Raw genomic sequence first — 23,861 nt, 5'->3', positions numbered from 1 at the left:
CTCCTTCATAAGGAACAGTGGAAAAAAAAAGAGAGAGGGCCTTTTTGTCCCAACGATAATACTGACTAATAGGTTCTGTTTCTTTCAGTCCCCAGATGATCCCCTCCACGAATGATAGGAGTGACAGGCACAACAGGAAGTGACTCAGTAAATGATTGCGCAGCCGGGCAAGCAGCGGGCAACATCGCATTGTCTGCATCAGGACGGATTAACTCTCGAGTACCGCAAAGAAGAGGCGAAGGTGGGCAGATGAGCAAGAGATTAGAAGTACTTAGCTCTAAATCTGCAGATGTATTCATAGGGAGCCCGAAAACATTTTAAAAAGTGCACCTGAGACACAGAGAGAGAATATAATGAACCGAAAACCACACACACAAAAGACTGAACAAAATAAAAGAAGACATAAGGAAAAGAAACAAAAACGGCAAAGGAAAACCTCATCAGTGGCATAAGCACAGGGATAGACAAGTTAGGCAGATGCCTAGGGTGACACAAAAAAAGGGCACCACAGAGCTATATTAAGTGCAGAGTTTTATGGGTATCTTATTCACAATTAGTGGTTCCATTAACCTCCCTGACGGTATGATTATTTCTGGTTTTCCGGATCTAAAAGCTGCAATTTTTTCACAAGCTTTTAGACCCTAAACCCAGGGAAAACAAAATCATACCGCAGTGAGTTCTGCAGCAGCCCCTGCACAGACTCACCTCCCATGGGATCCAGCACTGCAATTCTCCCTCTGTCCTCCAGGTGGCGCTGTAACCCTATAGTGATATCGCTGTCAGTCATCATGAAGACAAACAGCAAACTCACCCAAGGGAACCAGAGCATCCGAGGACTGGAAGAAGAATTGCTGCCAGTGTCTGGATCCCCCAGGAGGTGAGTTGATATGCTCGCTATGCTCTGCATATACCTCCTGGCGGCTACCCCGAGTTACACTTGGGATTGCCGATCCTGGTTTCTTTTTTGCACCCTGAGCCTTTAAATACTAATCCCCCTCCGAGCTGTAGCAACTCGATGGTGGAAGTCATTTAGGGTCCAGCTGTTGGCAGCACCAGAATTACTGGTACGCAGCCTATAGCATTGCGGCTATATCCCTGGTGATACCACCGTGCACTGAGTAGAGCTGCTTCGAAAATTAGGTGTCAATTACAGGGAAAAACTCACAAGTCAAAAAGGTTAGCGCCAAAAAACAAAGCCCACACAAAAAACGCTCTCACTCTCGAAATTACACACAAGCACGTAAAGGGGTCAACACAAAAACAAGTATCCCAATCTGACACTTAGGCTCGGTTCACATTAGCGTTTTTTCCGGATCGGAACCAGAGAGTATACTGTACAAACGGAACAGATGTGAATGGATCCAATGTTAACCTATGGATCCATTCACATGTGTCCGTTCTTACGGATACGTTCCGATCCCCGGATCTAAAGATTGCTGCAGGCCCTAATTTTCCGGACCGTTCTGGACAAAAATGCAGCAGCATTGGGCAATGTAAAACAGAACGGTTCTTCACACCCGCAGTGACATGTGACATAATGAGATAGACATGTGTATGTACAGTGCCTAGCACAAAAATAACTATGCTGTGTTTCTTTTTTTCTTTCTCTGCCTGAAAGAGTTAAATACCAGGTATGTAAGTGGCTGACTCAGTCCTGACTCAGACAGGAAGTGACTGCAGTGTGACCCTCACTGATAAGAAATTCCAACTATAAAACCCTTTCCTAGCAGAAAATGGCTTCTGAGAGCAGGAAAGAGATAAAAAGGGGAATTTCTTATCAGTGAAGGTCACACTGCAGTCACTTCCTGTCTGAGTCAGGACTGAGTCAGCCACTTACAAACCTGATATTTAACTCTTTCAGGCAGAGAAAGAAAAAAAAGAAACAGCCTAGTTATTTGTGTGCTAGGCACTGTACATACCCATGTCTATCTCATCATGTCACATGTCACTGCGGGTATCCTTTAACCTCCCCGGCGTTCTATTGAGATCGCCAGGGAGGCTGCGGGAGGGTTTTTTTTTAATAAAAAAAAAACTATTTCATGCAGCCAACTGAAAGTTGGCTGCATGAAAGCCCACTAGAGGGCGCTCCGGAGGCGTTCTTCCGATCGCCTCCGGCGCCCAGAATAAACAAGGAAGGCCGCAATGAGCGGCCTTCCTTGTTTTGCTTAGATCGTCGCCATAGCGACGAGCGGAGTGACGTCATGGACGTCAGCCGACGTCCTGACGTCAGCCGCCTCCGATCCAGCCCTTAGCGCTGGCCGGAACTTTTTGTTCCGGCTACGCTGGGCTCAGGCGGCTGGGGGGACCCTCTTTCGCCGCTGCTCGCGGCGGATCGCCGCAGAGCGGCGGCGATCAGGCAGCACACGCGGCTGGCAAAGTGCCGGCTGCGTGTGCTGCACTTTATTTGAAGAAAATCGGCCCAGCAGGGCCTGAGCGGCAGCCTCCGGCGGTGATGGACGAGCTGAGCTCGTCCATACCGCTCAGGAGGTTAAAGAGAACCTTAGAGAGGGATTTAAAAAGAAAATATACATACTTGGGGCTTCTCCGCCATCCTCTGCCTCCTCGTTGGTCCGCAAATGGCCCTGGTAAGTCGTCCAGTTGGTGTAGGTGCAGTCCGTTGCCGGGAGCGTTCTGCACCTGCAGCCATACATGCGCAGTAGCCCCGGACCGGATGACTTTCCAGGGCCAATTGCAGAATAATGAGGAGGCGGTGGAGGACGGCGTGGGAGCGATAAGGTACGTATATTTTCTTTTTAAATCCCCATCTAAGGTTCTCTTTAACTAGAAGTCCTTATTCAGGATCGTTTATGTACACAGTGTTCAGACTCTTTTAGCCAGGTGCTCCACCCGGCTAGTTTTGGTGAGCACCCGGCTGTCATCGGCTCCCCTCCTTCTCTGCTGTAAGCAAAGTTGTGCAGAGAAGTGTCAGCCCTGCATTCTATCATCACGCCCCACCCAGCTACATTTTCATGCCACCCGGCTGGAAAAAAAAATTCTCGGGAGAACACTGGCACATCTTTTTTTTTTTAATCGCCATACAGTACTTGCTACAATGGATTGACAATGAAAGAATCAGACCCCTTGGACTCTACTAAAGTCATCCCTACCCCTTCCCTTCCCCCCCTCCCGGGTATGCATACCATGTACTGAGAACCTAGGCTCTGCAATGTCTATCAAACCCTGGAAAACAATATACTAAACTGCAGTGCTTAAACACCTGAAATCCATTGTGAGAGCGCTCAGCCAATCTCCCGTATTCATGAGGTAGCGTAGTGTGTCGCCAGGGAATTGGCAAACCTTGTTCATCCATCATCTAAAATTATCTCACAAGACAGCGTTGTAGAAACAACCGAATATTGAAAAGCAGTCTTGCGTGACATTAAGGCCTAACTCCAGACAGAGGCCTGTTCCTGCGCATACAGCTCATATTTATAGAGGAAGAAACTCCCGAATCAAGGAGGGTATGGACAGCGTGCCTCACCACTCAACCACTGACACAAGTGACTGGTGTTTGGAACCTTCCACTCGTTTTTTCCACTCCCCTCTCCACAGATGAGGAGAGATTGCTCGGCTGTATAGCTAATCTGTGTGCTTGTTGGGTAAATCATTCCAAAAATCATTCATCCGAAATGCTCCACAATCTTTTCTGGTAACAATTACTCTTCTTCTGTACAGGCCTCGAAGTGGACCCGAACGCTTGCACAGGACACAAGGAAAGCACAGAGAAATCCACCCTGCTTGTATTTAGAGAGAAGAGCCTATCTACTTCCTTTTCATCTGTAAGTTATCACAAGAGTAATTTGAGCTCTCAGCTGTGTCAGCACAGAAATTCAGCACACAGTTAATATGTAAACACAGGAGGTTAACCCTTTTCCTGTTCCCATGAAAGTAGGAAGTAGACACAATGCAGGTTTATTGATTTGTATCAGCTGTCACAAAGAATTTTTTTTCTGTAAAGGTTATTATTGCTGTTGCTTATCTTTGAGCGCAGAGAGAAAGTTCTGAGTACAGGTCCGCTTTAAGCAAAGGAAATAAAAATCACTTTAACCCTTTTCTGCTGGATGTTGCCTAAATGACTGGAACCATTTGTATAGTTCACTTTCTCTTCAGTGGCCTAACACGGTCACTTTTGGTAATTGTGAGTGGTCATAGGAGGAAAGACCATACTGACTGATCTCTGATCATTTTCTGAGTACCAAGGCTACGCGTCCCTGCTAGAGATGTAGCGAACGGTTCGCCTGCGAACGGTTCCAGGTGAACTTTGGGGGTTCGCGTTCGCCTGCACCAGGCGAACTTTTGCGGAAGTTCGATTCGCCCCATAATGCACTATGAGGGTCAACTTTGATCCTCTGCATCACAGTCAGCAGGCACATTGTAGCCATTCAGGCTACACTAAGCCCTGGAGCCCCCCCCACCTATATAAGGCAGCCTCCGGCGGCCATTAGCCTCACTCGTGTGCCTGCTAGAGACAGACTAGGGACAGCTGCTGCAGACTTATTCTTCTAGGGACAGATTAGTTAGGTTCTTGGCTGCTTAGCTTGCTCCTGGCTGATTGTTATTGCTTTTATATCGCCCCTTAATAGTTCCTTTCAGAGCTCATCCTGTACTTTTTTTTTTTTCTTCGTGTCAAACTGACACTTTTGTTGCATGCACAGCCTTGCAATTGATAGTGTGTGTGTGTGCCACTGCCAGCAGCCCAGCACATTCAGTGACTACCTGTGTGTGTGACAGGGAGCTGCACATTGTACTACCCAGTACTGCATATACTGCATCTAAGTACCTTTACTGTTCAGTGAACCCACCCCACTGCATCTAAGTACCTTTACTGTTCAGTGAACCCAGCTCACTGCATCCTACTACCTGTTTGGTTGAGTGAACCCACCACACTGCATACATCTAGCATCCACCCGAGATGGACAAAATGGACAAACCAGGTAGAGGAAGAGGTAGAGGCAGACCCAGAGGAAGGCCACCAGGCACCGGCAGGTCTGTGCGAGGTGGTGTTGCTGTGATTTTGTGCGGACCTGCCCAAAAATACAGTGCTCAGAAGAAGGCACGTGCCATCACTTCCCAAGATCAGGACGTGCTTGACTATTTAACACAGAACACCTCATCTCCTGCAGCCACCAGCGCTACAACAAGCACAACATCCGCTGCATTTGACACTTTGCAGAAGTTATTTGGTGGTGGTGGTGAAATCACTGATTCACAGCCACTACTGCAACAACAAGAAGAAGGCGCAGGTACACCACCTCATACGTCTGAGTTAGGTGGCGATACTATGGACGTATCGTGTGAGGAGGGGTATGATGAACCACCTGAAGTTGGTGCAGTTGAGGAGGTGTCTGAGGAAAGCGAAGCTGGCCAGGAGGATTATGATTAAGATTATACGGATACCACATATGTTCCCGGTAGAGGAGATGACCAGGGGGACAGTTCAGAGGGGGAGTCAGAGAGGAGTAGGAGGAGACGACTCCATGATAGAAGCAGAGGGAGCTCGTCCTCCGAAACAGCTGGGGGCAGTGTCCGGCGCCATGTATCGCCAGCTATGGCCAGCCAGCCAACATGCCCTTCAACGTCAGCTGCTGATGCCACCGTAGCGCCATCACCCCAGGGGGGCTCAGCGGTTTGGAAATTTTTTAACATGTGTGTCTCAGATCGGAGCAAAGCCACCTGTTGTCTCTGCCAGCAAAAATTGAGCCGTGGAAAGGCCAACTCTCACGTAGGGACAAGTGCCTTACGAAGGCACCTGGAGAGAAGGCACAAACAGCAATGGCAAGAACACCTGAGGAAAAGCAGCACCCCTCAAAAGACAAGCCACCCTCCTTCTCCTCTTCCTCCTTCAGGTGCATCGTCTTCATCTCTTTCTCCCGTGCACCTTCTCCCGTGCACCTTCACAGCCACCCTCCTCCACACCGCCTCTTCCCTTCAGCGGTTCTTTCTCCTCTGCCCACAGCAGTACCCAGCTGTCCGTGAAGGAAGTATTTGAGCGTAAGAAGCAAATGTCTGCCAGTCACCCTCTTGCCCAGCGTCTGACAGCTGGCGTGGCGAAACTATTAGCTCGCCAGCTATTACCATATAAGCTGGTGGAGTCGGAGGCTTTCCGTAAGTTTGTGGCCATTGGTACACCGCAGTGGAAGATACCAGGCCGCGTTTTTCACAAAAGGCCATACCCAAACTGTACCGTGCAGTTGAGAGGCAAGTGGTGTCATCTCTGGCACACAGCGTTGGGTCAAGGGTCCACCTGACCACGGATGCCTGGTCTGCCAAGCACGGGCAGGGCCACTACATTACATACACAGCCCATTGGGTCAACCTGGTGACCGATGGCAGCAAGCAGGGAGTACGTGGCTGCGCAGCGGACCGACTTGTCACACCTCCACAGGTTGCAGGCAGGCCTCCAGCCACCTCCTCTCCACCTGCTACCACCGCTTCGCTGTTGTCATCCTCCTCCTCCTCCTTGGCTGGTGCCACGATCTCCTCTCCAGCTACACAGCCCCAGCACCCCAGGGCCTATGCTGCATGCCAGGTACGACGGTGTCACGCAGTATTAGACATGTCTTGCCTGAAAGCGGAGAGTCACACTGGAGCAGCTCTCCTGCCTGCTCTTAACAAACAGGTGGAGCAATGGCTGACCCCGCACAAGCTTGAGATCGGCAATCTCATTGCTGCATTGAATTTGGGAAAGCTGACACACATACCCTGTATGGCACATGGGCTGAATCTGGTCATGCAAAGATTTGTGTCCAAGTACCCAGGCTTAGAGGACGTCCTGAAGCAGGCCAGGAAGTTGTGTGGGCATTTCAGGCTCTCTTACAAGGCCATGGCACGCTTTGCGGACATTCAGCGTAGAAACAACTTGCCGGTGAGACGCTTGATTTGCGATAGCCCGACTCGCTGGAATTCCACCTTGCTGATGTTCTCTCGCCTGCTAGACCAGAAGAAAGCCGTCACCCAGTACTTGTATCATTACAGTACAAAGGACACAATCTGGGAGGATGGGGATGTTGTGGCCCAACAACTGGACACTGATGCGAAATGCATGCAGGGTCATGGAGCCCTTTGAGGAGGTGACCAAACTGGTGAGTCGCGATGAGGGCACCATCAGCGACTTGATCCTCTAAGCCTACTTCCTGGAGCGTACCGTGCGTAGAGTGGTTGATACAGCTGTGGAGGAGCGTGAACAAGAACAGTTACGGCAGCAGGAGTCGTGGGAGCAATTTACATCCGAACCCGATGTTTCCACAACACCTGCGGCAGCACAGAGAGGGGAGGAGGAGGAAGAAGAGGAGTCGTGTGGGGAAGGAGAGGAGTCAGACTCTGATGATGGTGATGATGAGGAAGGTGTTTCTGTGGAGGAGGAAGAGGCGGCGGAAGAACAACCGCGGCAGCCATCACAGGGGGCTTCTGCTGCTCCACGTTCCCGTGGTATTGTTCGTGGCTGGGGGGAGGAAGAGGAGTTGCGTCCCATCACTGAGGAAGAGCAAGAGGAGATGGAGAGTACGTCTGCATCCAGCTTTGTGCAGATGTCCTCTTTCATGTTGTCCAGCCTGTTGAGGGACCCCCGTATCAAAAAACTCAAGGCGAATGACCTGTACTGGGTGGCTACTAGACCCTCGGTACAGGCACAAAGTGGCAGACCAACTCAACAGAAGGCGGAAAGGATGCAGCACTTGCAGAACAAGCTGTCGATGATGCTTTACAATGCGTTTAAGGGTGATGTGGCTGCACAACGCAATCAAGGTACCACTGGCAGTAGAATTTATGTAGTGCTGACCAGGGCTGTGGAGTCAGAGCAATTTTGGGTACCTGGAGTCGGAGGTTTCATAAACTGAGGAGTCAGAGAATTTTTGTACCGGACTCCACAGCCCCGGCTGACATAATGTTCACTATACAGTATATTCTAGCCTCTGTGCCTTTGGGTACAAAGAATACGAGCAAAAGATGTTATCATTAGTCCAAAGAGCTCCTGTTTTATTAGGATCCAGGACTTGAAAGTACTGACTCTGCTCCATCTTCCTAAATAATATACTTCTCAAGGGCTTCTCCAATTGCATAATACATCTGGTCAACGAGACCAAGTTCTTCCAACCTAGTGTAAAACTTACAAGGAAGAAGATCAATCTTCTCCAATAAAATAACTCCACTCTCAAATTATATTGCTCATCGAAATTTAAAGCACAACAGGCAAGTACTATTTTCTATTAAAGAGGCACTGTAGTGACACAGAGCAGAATGCAATAAATTACTCAGGATACCCACGGTTCCGGTAATCTTCCTGGTTTTAGCATCAGGATAACTTCCTAGATCTATATATTGGTAAGTAGCCCCCGCCCAACCAGTGATGCTTAGGTTGTTTAGCTATGCGGAATTCTCCTGCCAAAGCATTCTGGGAGACTAAGCGTTATTTTCACTGGCTCTGGAAATCTCAAAAACCAACATTCTGCAGAGCTGCACCTGACAGAACTAAAGATATCGCCACCTGTGAAAAATTTCAGAATGCAAATCAGGGAGGAGAGATTTTGCAATGAGCAAAACACTGTAACAAAGTATAACACAAAGAAAAAAAAAAAAAACACCACAACATAATTTCTCATACCTATACCATGAATGAATTTGCCCGTTAGTTTGCCTAACAGTACAGCCGTATAGTAGATGCTATTTGGATAACCTGCCTGTAAACCTCTTGTTAGTATCCTATTGCCCCTACCACATCCATCACCATGCATATCACAAAGAATTTAGAATGAAAAGATGTAGTTTTATCATTCAAACCACACTGGTCCTCTCTCATCATTTCTTCGTTTTAACATTTGAAAATAAGAAATATATCAGTTTAAATGATGGGAATAAAGTTTAGAGTCAGTTAACCACTTCCGTACCAGCAGTCTCTGCCCCCATTAAAAGAGTAATCAGGGAATATGAGGACAATAAGTGCTACTTACCCGGGGGTTCGTCCCCAAGCTCCCAGCATGTCCCTCACTGCAGCTCCGCGGTGAGCCATTCGCCTGTGAAGCTTCCCGGTCCCTGCCGATGACGTCAGGCCGACCTGGAGGTTGGCCTGTTCTGCGCCTGCGCGAGTGGCGCTGTCAATCACCGCCACGTGGACCGGAGCGTACTGCACAGAACTACTGTGCCTGCACAGTACGCTCCGAAACACGTGGCGGTGATTGACAGGCAGCCTGACGTCATGGCCGGGGACCGGGAGGCAGCGGCGGCGAACAGGAGACAGCGGAGCTGCAGCGAGGGACATGCTGGGAGCTTGGGGCTGGACGAAGCCCCCGGGTAAGTAGCACTAATTTTCGTTATAATCGCCCTGATGACTCCTTTAAGGACTAGAGACTGCTGGTACTGTAAAACGCCGCCTTCCAACGAATCGCCACACATACCCGCCGCTCTCACCGATCACGACGCTGCCCCATCGCCACAGGCTCCTCTTTCTGCCGTCTCTATGACAGCAGAGTGCTGACAGCCGGTCAGGAGCCGCTTTCATTGGTTCCTGACATTGTCTATCAATGAGAGCCAATGTGATTGGCTCCTGACCTGCTTACAGAGCTCTGTCGTCTTATAGATGGCGGAGCGAGCAAATTGCGGCAAGTGCAGAGCGTCGAGATCGGCGGTAACGACGGGATAGCACGATTCATTGCAACATTAAATCTACGTCTATTCAGAGCCACAGCACCACCTGCTGGATGTAGATTCGTACTGTGTCGGTCCGGAACCAGTTCAACACATTTTCAGTAGAAAAATACATATATATTTACACAGATCTGTACATAAGTCCTGAAAGAGGGACAAATAAGGAAGAAAGAGGGGCAGAGGGATTTGGTTCCCAAAGAGAGACTCTCCCTCCAAAGGAAGGACAGTTGGGAGCTATGCTATCACTGCCAGATTAGCTATGCCATTTTTGATTTTTTTTTCCTAGAATGTGGACTGCTGGAAGCACCAACAACTCCTCCCCTTCCGTCTGATGTACCAGCGATGCCCCTCAGTCTGCCCAGCATGGGCACCTGGATATCCTGGGATGGAGCAAGCTCACTAAGGCGCACACTGGCAGGTACAATGCTGTTCTAATCACAGTTCTTCAGGGCCGACAATGGGTAGAGGTCGGATCATACAGCGGGTCAGAATGAGTGACAGCGCACAGTGATGATTGATGGGAAATAGCAGCAGGCTGGGGAGATCTCACTCACAGCAGCACAGCAGTCTAAGGTTAAGCCAGGTAACAGCTTAGGTGTTTATTTCTGTTGTTCAAACAGTCTCATTACTCTGAATATTTCAGTTCAGGGTTGTTTTAACCATTAAGAAGCATTGGAACTCCAACAACCCACTTATGTAGGTCAGGCAGACTTGAGATTCTAGAGAGTCAACATACAGCTCATAAAAGAACTCATGACTGCAAAACAATGACAAGAATGCGATTGGTATGTCCGAGGACAACGAGTAAAATGGGAGAAAACTGCTTTAATAAAATGGAGGAATATGAACCATTGTAGTTACTAGCGATGAGAAGCAGAAAAGGAAACATGAATGATGTAGACAGGAAATACAAGATATTGTGAAAAGAATACATTTTCAGCTGGATTCACACTGGGAGCGTTGCAGAAAACGCTTTATAATGTATAAAGCGTTTTGCCATCTGGAGTCGGGAAGGAATTTTTCCCTTTGGGGCTAATTGGACCATGCCTTTTAAGGGTTTTTGCCTTCCTCTGGATCAACAGGGATATGTGAGGGAGCAGGCTGCTGTTGTACTTTGTTCTCTGGTTGGACGTAGGACTTTTTTCAACCCAAATAACTATGTAAGTGCAATGGACACTGCGCGTGGTATGCCATACACGTTCATTCAAAGCCTGCATGCAGCAAGTTAGAATGACACGATCTGTTACACGGCAGATATATGAACAGCCCCATAGACTTGTATGGGCAGTGAGTGGACATGCAGAATTATTCTGCAATGTAACTGATGCAATGTGAATGCACCATTCGGTGGCTAACTGGAAAACAGTTTCAGGGCCGGGACTCAATAGCAATTACAAGCACTAAAGCGTTTGCAGGGTGTTGCAGGCCAGTCTTTAAAGTACTCCTGAACTGCTTTTTGATTAACCTGTTAAAAAAAAAGCTGCTGCATAACTCACCTATTCCTGGTTCCCTTCTCTGTCTTCTCTGCCCTGTCAGCTCTTCCGTTCCTCCGCCGTGTCCTCTTGTATCTGCCGGCATTTCAGCACTATGACGATGACCCAGAAGTAACCAGGAAGTACTTCCGGGTCAGCTCCATAGCAGTGAAAATGCCAACAGTACAAGGCGCGTGGTTGGGGGCGTTCCTAGGTGATGATAACTGTCATATCCTCCCCACCCATCTTTGACTGACTAGAGCAGGGACCCCTGGGGGCACTGGAAGGTGAGGATGGTGCTGCGACATATGTCACAGCACCATACACAAAACAGCACTAACAGCAATCAAGCCCCCTCAGGTCAGGGGTACTTTAAAGAGAAACTCCGACCAAAAATTGAACTTTATCCCAATCAGTAGTTGATACCCCCTTTTACATGAGAAATTTATTCCTTTTTACAAACAGACCATCTATTGTGGTAAAACCCCTCCCACAAGAAACTCCTCCCACAAGAAAAGTTCAAACTTGTCTGTGAACCTTTTTGCATTGTGGGAAATAGCTGTTACAGCTGTTTCCAACTGCCAAAAACCATGCAGCAGCTACATCACCTGCCAACACTAAAATGTTCACTGGAGTTCCTCTTTAAAGAGACTCTGAAGTCTCCCAAAAATCATGTTTTTACTTTAAAAACCTCTTTAACATAATTGCCCACCTAAAACGCAGCATCCCTGCAGCTGAAAATTCGATTAAACACCCAAACTCCCCGGGGAACATTGCAGGGAGCGCTTCCGCAAAGAGGCAGAGCTTTGTGCTGTAGTTCTGCCTCTACACGCGTCCATCTGCACGGATCGCCGCCTCTCCCTGCCCCTCTCAGTCTTCTTTCACTGAGAGGGGCGGGGGAGAGGCGGCGATCAGCGCTGATTGACGCGCATGGAGGCAGAGCTACAGCACAAAGCTCTGCCTCCTTAGGGCAGCAAAGTAGTGTCTTTTTGCCCAGGGAGTTTGGGGTGATTAATTGAGTTTTCAACTGCCTTCTAATTTTTTAAATTCTGATCAGTCTTTTTAATGTATCATAATTTTATTTACAGTTTTCAATCGCACACAAATCGTTATGTATAGAGATTCATGAGCGATTTGCCAGCGCTTCAATACTTTACATTGAAACGCAAACACTCCCAAAATGCTGCACTATCCTGTGATTGCGATTTTGCTAAGCACAATCTCTACTGTAGGATTGTTAGATTTATTTACATTGGCAGAGTGTTTAGGGTGCTTTCACACTAGAGCCCTTTTCCTGCGTTTCAATGCAAAGTTGATACTTTGGGTTAACCAAGGTAAAATTAAAGTCCGCAGACTTTCATTTTACTTTTCACCCCCGACGCGTTTCGGTTCAACGCACCCGGGAGCGTTGAACCGCCGGGAGCCGGCGTTCTCCCGTCGGGTTAATTACTACCACTGCTGATTGCGTCGCACCGCAGATTCCAGACGACATGCAGCAGGCTATTCAACGCGTGCAGGAAACGGCTCCTGCGCACGTTGCCTGAAAGAGGCCTTAGGGAAATCGCTAGCGATTTATGGGGTCCCTAAAACGCTCAAAAAATAAATAACTAAGAAAAATTTAAATAAAATCACTCTAGTGGGTTCCAGCCCTGAGACTGATAGTTAGTGGAGTGGACGGCGCCCGGACAATCAGCAGCATCTGTTTTGAGGCATTGTCACTGACCTGAGGAAGCGGTTTTGACCGTGAAACGCGTTGTCTTGAATGCAAAAAACATAGAATCTCAAAAGCAAAAAAAATTCCGTTTGTATACTTCCCGAGAGGGGACATCCAGAAGGTAGGATCACACCATTTTCTTATTGAATGCTGTACCCACCGTATAGAGTAAATATACCATTACGTTCACCGGGCGCCTCCTACCCTTTCCATAAATTTACCCAAACCCCTAGCCTTAGGGGGAGATCCACATCGGGAACTTTCCGATAGATCGATTTTTTGGAGCAGCGACCAGGAACAAAGGCTGATTGGGGACGGTACTTCCCCACAAGCGAGCACCAGTGGTTGCCTCACCCAGCAACCCACTCTTGTGAGTATAAAATCTACTGTTTTTATTAAATATTCCCGTACCAACTAACGTACTGCGCCAGATTGGGCTCCTGGACCCCCTGTGCTTTCTCTTCCACTACCTCTACAGTTAGTGGAGTTCCAACTGGGAATGTACTGTCCTGCATAACAAGACAAGACTTCTCATTGGTCCATACAACAGCCCAATTGGGGTCCTTTTTGGCAAATAACCCTTCTGAAGAACTTCAGTGAACTCAGGCAGGGCTTATTTGCCTTTATCAATGAGTGTCTATTGGTTTCAGGGCTCTTCTACACTACATGCAATCCCGATGCAATTTTACACGGGATTATGATTTTAAAAAAAGTCCTGCATGCTGCGTTTTTCTTCGTGCTGCTAGCAGACAGTGAAAATCGCAAACCGGAATTGCAATTTGCAGTGTAAAAAAAGCCTTATTCTTCTAATAGCAGCATTGTACTAATAATGTGCAAATTATATAAATAAAAATAATACTAATAATAATAATAACTGTATATTACACACTGAGGTAGCTATGAACATTCAGCTGAATTCTTATTGACAAAAAAAAAAAAATAAAAAAAAAAAATGATGACACATTGTCACGTCGTAAAATAGAATGTTACCACATCCTATTGTAATAACAAAATGTTTCACAATTGCTGAAGTAATTTTGCAAACAGCAAGAAGGATAGACCATCTGTGAAATGCGGAGCAGGACCGTGTGTGAGGAGAGAAGAACGCTCCCAATAAAGCTTCATATATACACACACACACACTAGATGGTTCCTCGGCAAGGCGGAACGCTGCAGACCGACTCCGCCAAGCCCTGCTGGGGACGCTGTTCTCTGCCTCACCCCTCCCACTCTTTTAACTGTACAGAAAACAGCACAGTGTGTGGCGAAAAGCGATGTACAACCATTCTATGGTCGAATGGATCACAAAATTGAATTGATCCGAATGTTAGATTTTACGATCGAATTGGAAGACAGAAAAAGGCCCTGATTAACCTGTTTACATGAACAATCGATAATTACCTTCTGATTACATTAGAGCCTTAAAATTGCGTCAAAAGATTGCATCCAATTAAAGAGACACTGAAGCGAGACTAAATCTCGCTTCAGGTCTTATATATAGCAGGGGCACGTGTGCCCCTGCTAAAACGCCGCTATCCCGCGGCTTAACGGGGGTCCCTTCACCCCCAACCCACCCCCCGCAAAAGATGGTCGGAAAATGGTCGCTGGCTGTCTCTCTTCCTGGAGGCAGGGCTAACGGCTGCAGCCCTGCCTCCCAGCGCGTCTATCAGACGCGCATCGCCGCCTCTCCCCCGCCCCTCTCAGTGAAGGAAGACTGAGAGGGGCGGGGGAGAGGCGGAGATACGCGTCTGACAGACGCGCATGGGGCAGGGCTGCGGCGGTTAGCCCTGCCCCAACCAGGAAGCGCTCCCCCGCTGCACGGAGGGGGTTTGGGGGGACAGGGACCCCCGTTAAGCCGCGCTATAGCGGCGTTTTAGCAGGGGCACACGTGCCCCTGCTATATATGAGGTCTGAAGCGAGATCTATTCTCGCTTCAGACTCTCTTTAAAGGACCACTATCGCAAAAAAAGTAGGCAGTTAAAATCTGACAGAAACGACTGGTTTTGGGACAGTCCATCTCCTCGTGGGGGATTCTCAGGGTTTTCTTTGTTTTCAACAGCATTTCCTGAACAGCAGTTTAACTGCCAAAATAGTAAGATACCAGCCATCCTCCCTACTCACTTGCACACTATTTTGTCAGTTAGACTTTGCAACTGCTGTTTAGGACATGCTGTTGAAAACAAAGAAAACCCTGAGAATCCCCCATGAGTAGATGGACTGGCCCAAAACCTGTTGGTTCTGTCAGACTTTAACTGCCTACTTTTTCGTGATAGTCGTCCTTTTAAAAAATTGTACCTTTATTGGACACCCCCATTCACAGCAGTGGTTGACGGTGCTCTGTAACATGGTTTTCTGCACTGCAATATTCACAGTGCATGCAGTGCGTTACCGCAAAAAGGTTAGTGATGTAAACTTTTCATTGAACTGTATGCTTCACTGTATGCGACGCAACACACGGGTAACCTGCGGTGCTGATTTCCCGATCTGTTGCATGGCGTTCCTGTCACCGTGAACATGGCCTTAAAGTGGTATAAAACTCAGCCTTTCCTCTTTAAACTAAAAGATTATTTACAGCATAACATCTACTACCCCCCCCCCCCACCCAAAATGTAGCAGATGCAGCATTCAAACAGTTAAACACAGCACTTTGTTCTTCGGTGGAAAGCCTCTTGCTTCAGTGAGCAGCTTCTGGCTACATCCAAAGAGGTGATAACATTATCTTTTTCCTTGCATTCCTTTGTCAGATACATTTAGTAAACATTAGCAAAGTGCCGAAACTGAGCTGCACTGAGCTGAGAAGCAGAAAGAGCTGAGAAGTGATCACTAGATAGATTTTAATATACAAATACAGCCGCTTTGCAATAAAATCCAACAGCAGCTTTCAGAGCAGATAAACTGTTGTTTGGGAATTTGTAATTTGTAGACAGACAATACTACTTGTGCACAAAAGTAAAAATGATAACTGTACGGGTAATAAAAAGAAGGAAAACACATTTTTATTGAATGTTATGTCAGTTTTATCCCACTTAAAGGGAACCTAAACTGAGAACGATTTGGATTTTTCCTGTTCAGGGGCGCCGCCAGCATACAAGCAAGCCACGCCCCCGCTTGGGGCCTCACACTGCAAATAAACTGGCTACCTATATTGGAGGCACCTACCTATCTAACCTATACGGGGGCACCAACCTATCTAACCTATATGGGAGCACCTACCTATCTTACCTATACTGGGGACAACTATATGGGCTACCTATACTGGGGGGACCTATAGCTGGCTACCTATACTGCGGGCACCTATACCGGTCTCCTTGTTGGGGGTGCATTTTACGCCCTCGCCCTGGGTGCAATTTAGCCTAGAAACTGCTAGTATTTGGCTCCACCCACATCCTGTTTTGGCCACACCCATTTTGTGGTTATCCATTGTTTAGAAGCGGTTTCGTGGATAGGGGCCTCAAGTTATGGACTGCTTGGGGTCACCAAAACCTTAGCTGCACCCCTATTCCTGTTAAAATAATACCAGTTGCCTGATTCTCCTGCTGATCCTGTGTCTCTAATACTTTTAGCCATAGGCTAGCCCATGAACAAGCATGCAGATCAGGTGCTCTGACTGAAGTCAGACTGGATTAGCTGCATGCTTGTTTCAGGTGTGTGATTCAGACACTACTGCAGCCATAGAGATCAGCAGGACTGCCGGGCAACTGGTATTGTTCAAAAAGAAACATCCATATCCCTCTCAGTTAAGGTTCCCTTTAAACGACAGGAAGTCACACAGATAACAGTCCGAATCAATCAATACTACGATGCATTACTGAATTGGCAAGGGGCCATTTGAAAACAAAATGACCGTTCACTCAAGATGTTCAGTGGACCTTCAGATCGCCATCGGATCCCAGCAGTAGTGATGTACGCACGTACGTACAGTATGAAAGCTATCATAAAAATACTTGGAAGCAAGGTGGCAGGGCTCGTTCAGACTAGGTGCGTTTTCGGCTTTTTTTTTTTTTTTGTAGCACAGGCGATTTTTGAAATCGCCCACAAAACGCTTATTCAATGAATCTCTAGGTTCATATCATCGCGGTTTGTGCGCTGTGCGTTCAGCTAATCGGTGCCTGTACCATTTTTTGGGGTGTTTTTGCTATAATGGAAGGTATAGGAAGAGCGCTAAATGCTCACAAAACCGCTTTATGCAGCGATTGCGTTCACGTTTATTAGAGTAAATACATTGTATTTATTATTTTCTGGGTCAAAGAGTCCACTTCCTGACTTTCGTCAGGGAGTGAATTACAAAACCGCTCTGGTAAAGAGCTTAAAAAAGCGATTTTACTAGAAACGCAACACGCAGTGGAGCGCCGCAAGGGAGAAAAAAAGCGCATAAAAATGCAAAACGTTTGCGTTTTCGATTTTAGGTGTGACTGAGGCCAAAAGGTGTGTGAAGGGACTGTCAGGTGACCCCATTCTCACCATCCCACCACCCTTATGGACGTTGTGACCCGGTGAGAAAGTCGAAAAAACAAAACCGTCTTAATGGAGATTCTCAGGCATTCGTTTTGTCGCTCTGCAGAGCACTCACTCTGATAACCAGTATAGATATTGCCATAAACAACCTCCTACTGCCAATACTCTGCATTAACAGCAATATGCACAAAAGCAAAAAATTCCATAACTGACAGCAACCAATCCGCACTCAGCTGTCATGGTTCAGCTTGTTCTAGACTGATGACAGCTTCATTCTGATTGGTTATAAATGGTGTGCTGAGCATACTGCTCATGCTACACTATTATAACACGACTCGTGACTGCAGTGGGACTATAGATTACTCTGCAGCGCTGCCGCTACACATGTTCTGCTAGACACAATGTAAACACCGCCTAGGATGTCGTCTGATCATCATTATCCTGCAGTACCAATGACACCCCATTATTACAAGACTCTGCACCCTATCCACCCATAGGCAATGCTGAAATCACAGGGTGCAGGCAGGCAAACAACAACACCGTACTAATATGTTCCAGCAAGCAAACAGAAGTCACCTGTCACTGCTGACTGCTGCAAGTTGCAGAATAATAAACTCCTTATGACTATGGCTCATCATTGCACATTATAGCCGTTCATACCATTATTGCGTAGGTCAGAAATACTGACAGACTCCTCTTGGCATCCACAGCCTAATGAGTTATTGCACAATCGTATTGGCATAAGTTGTGTGTCACATGCCTTAAAGGGCCAAGCAAAACACTAGCGTTGTTGCCATGTGCATTAGGCTAGTTCCAGGGCCAAGAACTAAAGCCATCTATACCCCATACTATCTTTTTTTATCCAATAGTAAAGTGAACCCGAGGTAAGATAGAGGCTGCCATTTTTATTTCCTTTTAAACAATACCAGTTTCCTGGCAGCCCTGCTGATCTTTTTTGACTGCAGTAGTGTCTGAATGACACCAGAAACAAGTATGCAGCTAATCTTGTCAGATCTGACAATGTCAGAAACACCTGATCTGCTGCATGCTTGTTCAGGGGCTATGACTAAAAGTATTAGAGGCAGAGGGTCAGCAGGACAGCCAGGCAACTGGTATTGCTTAAAAGGAAAGACGTATGGCAGCCTCCATATCACTCTCCCCCTGGGTTCACTTTAAAGCGGAAGTGTAATAACCTAAAAAAATGTAAGAGTTTAAACTTACTTGGGGCTTCTGCCAGCCCCCTGCAGCCATCCTGTGCCCACAAAGTTACCATATGAGCTTCCGTTCCCACGCTGCGGCTCACTTTCACTTCATGCAGTTGAAGTGCACTGCGCCTACGTGGCCCCGCCACGAGCGTCCTCGTTCAGTAGAGCTTTCCTCGTACTGCGCAGGAAGCTCCTGGCTACGGGAACGCGTACGAGGATATGTGTGGCCAGGACACAGTGAACGTCGACTTAGAAGTTGGCTTCCACTGCTTGAAAAAAAGTGGGGCGGGGAGCGGAGGATCGTTCCAGGACGGCGTGGGCACAGGTCAACTGCGGGGGGCTGGCGAAAGCCCCAGGTAAGTGAAACTCTTATTTTTTTTCTGCTTTAATGGTTCAAAGGAGTATGAGCGCTTACCCAAACTGTTTATGAATTATAATCAATGTGCTGGCTCCTATTAAAGAGGAACTGTCGCGAAAATCTTAAAATTTAAAACACATACAAGTAAGAAGTACATTTCTTCCAGAGTAAAATGAGCCATACATTACTTTTCTCCTATGTTGCCGTCACTTACAGTAAGTAGTAGAAATCTGACATCACCAACAGCTTTTGGGTTAGTCCACCTCTTCTCGGGGGATTCTCAGCATGGCCTTTATTCTTTATAAAGATATTCCCTGAAAAAGATTTATACAAAGATGCTGGCCAGCCTCCCTGCTAGCTGCACACTATTTTGGCAGTTGGACGGAGCAACTGCCATTCACCAAGTGTTTTAAAAAAGAAAGAAAAACATGAGAACCCCCCATGAGAAGATGGGCTAGTCCAAAACCTGTTGGTAATGCCAGATTTCTACTACTTACTGTAAGTGACAGCAACATCAGAGAAAAGTAATTTATGGCTCATTTTACTCTGGAAGAAACGTACTTCTTATTTGTATGTGTTTACATGTATTTTAAATTTTAAGATTTTTACGACAGAGGTCCTTTAAAGATGAGCATTAATTCTGACGCGGGGCCATTCTTTTGAAAGCTGAGTATTAATGACTGATTAATTAATTGTAAGGGTGCAATTTGATTGACCAATCACTGACTAATGTTACCACCTGCGTGCAGTATGAGGGCCAACAGACTTTTAATACTATAAACAGACTGTAGGTGAGCAATCATACTATATGGAAGTGATATATTGGCCAATCATTAAACTAGATGTGTGTACCAGACTTTAGTCCTGTGTAAAGGTGCATACACACATCAGACTATAGTCTTTGGAAAATGAAAGATCACAGACCAATCTTACCACCCTTCATGTAGTATGAGAGCCATACTCTACACAGTCTATTCTATGGAGCTGAACTCCCCATCAGAAAAATATCTTTGCAAGATGCTGCACACACAGATGCTGTACAGACACAAAAGATCAGTATCTGCAAAAGATCTGTTCCTGCCAAAGATCTGTTCCTGCAAATTGCATTCATAGTCTATGAGATCTGCAGATCATCATACACACCTTGTTTAACTGACATTCATCTGCAGATGAGACAATCATCTGCAGATTTGAACATCTATCCTGGTGGATCTGATCTGCAGATGAATGTCTGTTAAACAAGGTGTGTATGAGGATCTGCAGACATCATAGACTATGAATTCATTTTGCAGGAATGGATCTTTTGCAGGAACAGATCTTTTGCAGATACTGATCTTTTGAATGTCTACAGCATCTTTGTGTGCAGCATCTTGCAAAGATTTCTGTCTGATGTGGAGTTCAGCTCTATGGAATAGACTGTGTAGGTATGGCTCTCATACTACATGGAAGGGGGTAAAATTGGTCTGTGATCTTTCATTCTCCAAAGACTATGGTCTGATATGTGTATGAGCCTTAAGGGTTGGTTCACACTCAGAACATAAATCACATTCACAATCCTGCATTGCGAAATTACATTGCAATCGACTCCAAAATGCTGCATGTAGCATGTTTGCGATTTATGCAAATCACAGATGTTGCAGTGAGAATGATGCCATGGGGATAAAGTAGTAACAGCCAGCAATCAGTAAAGCAGTGAAAAGTACCCCAGTGTAAACCAGCCCTAAAGATCCGGTTCAACCGGAAGAGCTTCTCATTGTAAAAAGCAAAACAAAACTAGACATCCCTTCAGATCGTTAGCGCATATCATACACAGGTGTGTAGTAATATTGTACAGTTAAGATTGTATGATGTATGGTCAGCTTTACAGACGGTGGCTGCTTGCATCGGCACCTGACCACACAAGGGATGATACGTTCCCTTACATGGAAGGGTAAAGGTGCCTATTAATAGTCCAGCCTCCAGAATGATCAACTGTATGAGAGATTGGATCGGGCAGCATTTATGTGTCATTCGTTCACGCGATCCTGTTTTCAGGACGATTTTGCAGACAGGACTGTATTTTTTTTTTTTTTGCCCTCATTTGCGGCCCGAATGATTGTTTATCAGATTGTCCGGTCGATCGTTCAGGAAACTGTACATTTAACAGGCACCTTCAAAAGGTGCACATACAAATCCAATCTTGATTGCCCAATTTTACCACCAAGTAATATTAGAGCTTGCCTATGCAATCTGTTTGAAGTATTAAAAATCTGCTGACCCTCATGCTACACGATTAACCAATCACAGTTGGAGGTGTGTACGCACCTTAAAGCAAACCTGTGAGATTATTAAATGCAAAAGACACATATTTTCCTCTGTAGAGAGAATCCTGTATCCTAGCCCCCCTCCCCCCTCCACCCTCTTGCCGTTCCTGCGTGGAAACATTCGCAAATCTTGCCCCGTACGAGACCGAACGCGACCGTACTGCGCAGAAGCATGGAGCTGCTTCGGGCATGCGGTGCAACCCACCTAAGCTGCATCGGCAAGACCATGTCGACAAGTTTCAGGGTGGGGGGGGGTACTATCACTAGAACGGCAAGGAGGAAGGGGGACAAGGGTAGCCTGAGAATTAGCCAGAGGCTTCCCTATACCTAGCGAAATGCAATTTTGGGCACTTTCTTTTCCTTCAGGTATATTTTAAAATGGACCTGAACTGTTGCACTGGACAGAAGGAAAAACGGAGAGAAGTGCACCCTGTATGTATTTAGAGAGTTTAGCCTGTCTAATCCGCTCTCATCTGTGACTAAGCACCAGTTGTAATTTGATCCCTTAGCTGTGTCAGCTGACTGCAGAGAGTCTGCTTCCATGAAAGCAGGAAGTAGACACACTGCAAATCTATTGCAGGATTTTTATCAGCTGCAACAAAGAAATGTTTTTCTTGAAAAGTGATTATGCTGTTGCATATCTTTTACAGCTGAGATGAAGTTCTGAGTTAAAATTTCAAAAAGTAGAGTGTGAGCAGCGTACACCAATAGCTTACAGCAGCCAATCAGAAATCACCTCTCATGTTATGAGCAGCAGGTAAGAGCATTGTGATTGGCTGCGGAGACCAGTGGGGTTATTATTACCTGCATACTGTGATGAGGTTCTTCCTCTCCACTGCTGCATTCCTGGAGGTAGTCTTCTTCCTGGACAGGCTCAGCCCCAGGCTTAGGGAAGCCATCTCCTCCTCTCTGGACTGCTAGCCTTGTGTCTTCCTGAGTTCTGCTCCTGACAGTCCTGAGTGTGGCTCAGCAGAGGCTCCCCATCCAGCAGCAGCTCCCCCTGTGTGTGCTGCTCAGGCTGCCCTCACTCCAGGCATGCTGGCTGCACACACACACAATAGCAGGCAGGATCCCTGCAGCAGGCTTTGTTGTCACAGTGTAGCAGTAGTAATGACAGACAGACACTCTCAGGGCAGCAGGTGCACAGTGCTAATGGCTGGCTCCCCCAGTGACTCCCCTCCAGAGCTGGGAGCACCAGCGGCAGCAGCTGGATGGCTTCTCATGTGACTAGAGCGGAAGTGAGAGCGGCCAGCCTCCTGTCTGCTGCTGCTGGAGCCCAGGCTGTGCTGAGCACTAGAGAGAGTCGTGCTGTCAGCTGACAGAGAGGAGGAGGTGTCCATACAATGCTACATCCAACCTCCATACAATGCTACATCCAGCCAATCATGCATATCTGCATATTGTATTCATCCTACATCCACCCAATGCTACATTCATCCTACAGCCATCCAATCTGCATCAGTCAATCTGCATAGTATATCCAGCCATCCAATCCTGCATCCCTCTATCTGCATATTATATCCATCCTATTCTATCCTGCATCTGTCAGTCTGCATATTATATCCATCCTATTCTATCCTGCATCTGTCAGTCTGCATATTATACTCATCCATCCATCCTGCATCTGTCAATCTGCATATTATATCCATCCATCCAATCCTGCATTCCTCTATCTGCATATTATATCCATCCTATTCTATCCTGCATCTGTCAGTCTGCATATTATATCCATCCATCCATCCTGCATCTGTCAATCTGCATATTATATCCATCCAATCCTGCATCTGTCAATCTGCATATTATATCAATCCAGCCAATCCTGCATCTGTCAGTCTGCATATTATATCCATCCATCCTGCATCTGTCAATCTGCATATTATTACCATCCATCCAATCCTGCATCTGTCAGTCTGCATATTATATCCATCCATCCAATCCTGAATCTGTCAATCTGCATATATCCATCCATCCAATCCTGCATCTGTCAATCTGCTTATTATATCCATCCATCCAATCCTACATCTGTCAATCTGCATATTATATCCATCCATCCAATCCTGCATCTGTCAATCTGCATATTATATCCATTCATCCAATCCTACATCTGTCAGTCTGCACATTATATACATCCATCCAATCCTGCATCTGTCAATCTGCATATATCCATCCATCCAATCCTGCATCTGTCAATCTGCATATATCCATCCATCCAATCCTGCATCTGTCAATCTGCCTATTCTATCCATCCATCCATCCTGCATCTGTCAATCTGCATATTATATCCATCCATCCAATCCTGCATCTGTCAATCTGCATATTATATCCATCCAGCCAATCCTGCATCTGTCAGTCTGCATATTATATCCATCCATCCAATCCTGCATCTGTCAATCTGCATATTACATCCATCCTCATCAGCAGCTGGACAGGAGTATGCAAGTCCCCATCAGACAGCTTCCTGTTAGTTGAACAGTGGACAGCTCTCTGTCAGTTGGATAGAAGACAGCTCTATGTCAGTTGGATAACAGACAGCTATCTGTGACAGCTGGATAATAAATAGCTCTCTGTTAGTTGGATAGTAGACAGCTCTCTGCAGCTGGACAGGAGTGTACAAGTCCCCATCAGACAGCTTCCTGTCAGTTGCATGGTGGACAGCTCTTCCTCAGTTGGACAGTAGACAGCTCTCTGTCGGTTGGACAATAGACAACAGGCAGT

At 46.6% G+C, this 23,861-nt stretch overlaps 1 protein-coding gene across 2 annotated transcripts in view; it reads right to left on the bottom strand.

The window, feature by feature from the left end:
• Nucleotides 1-22,422, bottom strand: part of RUNDC3B (RUN domain containing 3B) — a 237,546-nt gene extending 215,124 nt beyond the window's left edge. Inside the window, exon 1 of one of the 2 annotated variants that reach the window (XM_068238567.1) lies at nt 21,951-22,422. In XM_068238567.1, the coding sequence (XP_068094668.1) occupies nt 21,951-22,045 (95 nt within the window). In that variant the 5' untranslated portion in view covers nt 22,046-22,422. The remainder of the gene's footprint in view (nt 1-21,950) is intronic. The other variant, XM_068238568.1, reaches the window with a different exon arrangement.
• Nucleotides 22,423-23,861: the final 1,439 nt, after the last annotated feature.

Source organism: Hyperolius riggenbachi, chromosome 5 (assembly GCF_040937935.1).
Source record: "Hyperolius riggenbachi isolate aHypRig1 chromosome 5, aHypRig1.pri, whole genome shotgun sequence".
NCBI classification, from domain to species: Eukaryota; Metazoa; Chordata; class Amphibia; order Anura; family Hyperoliidae; genus Hyperolius; species Hyperolius riggenbachi.
The sequence above is the reverse complement of the archived record's forward strand: the minus strand, read 5'-3'. Positions and strand labels throughout refer to the sequence as shown.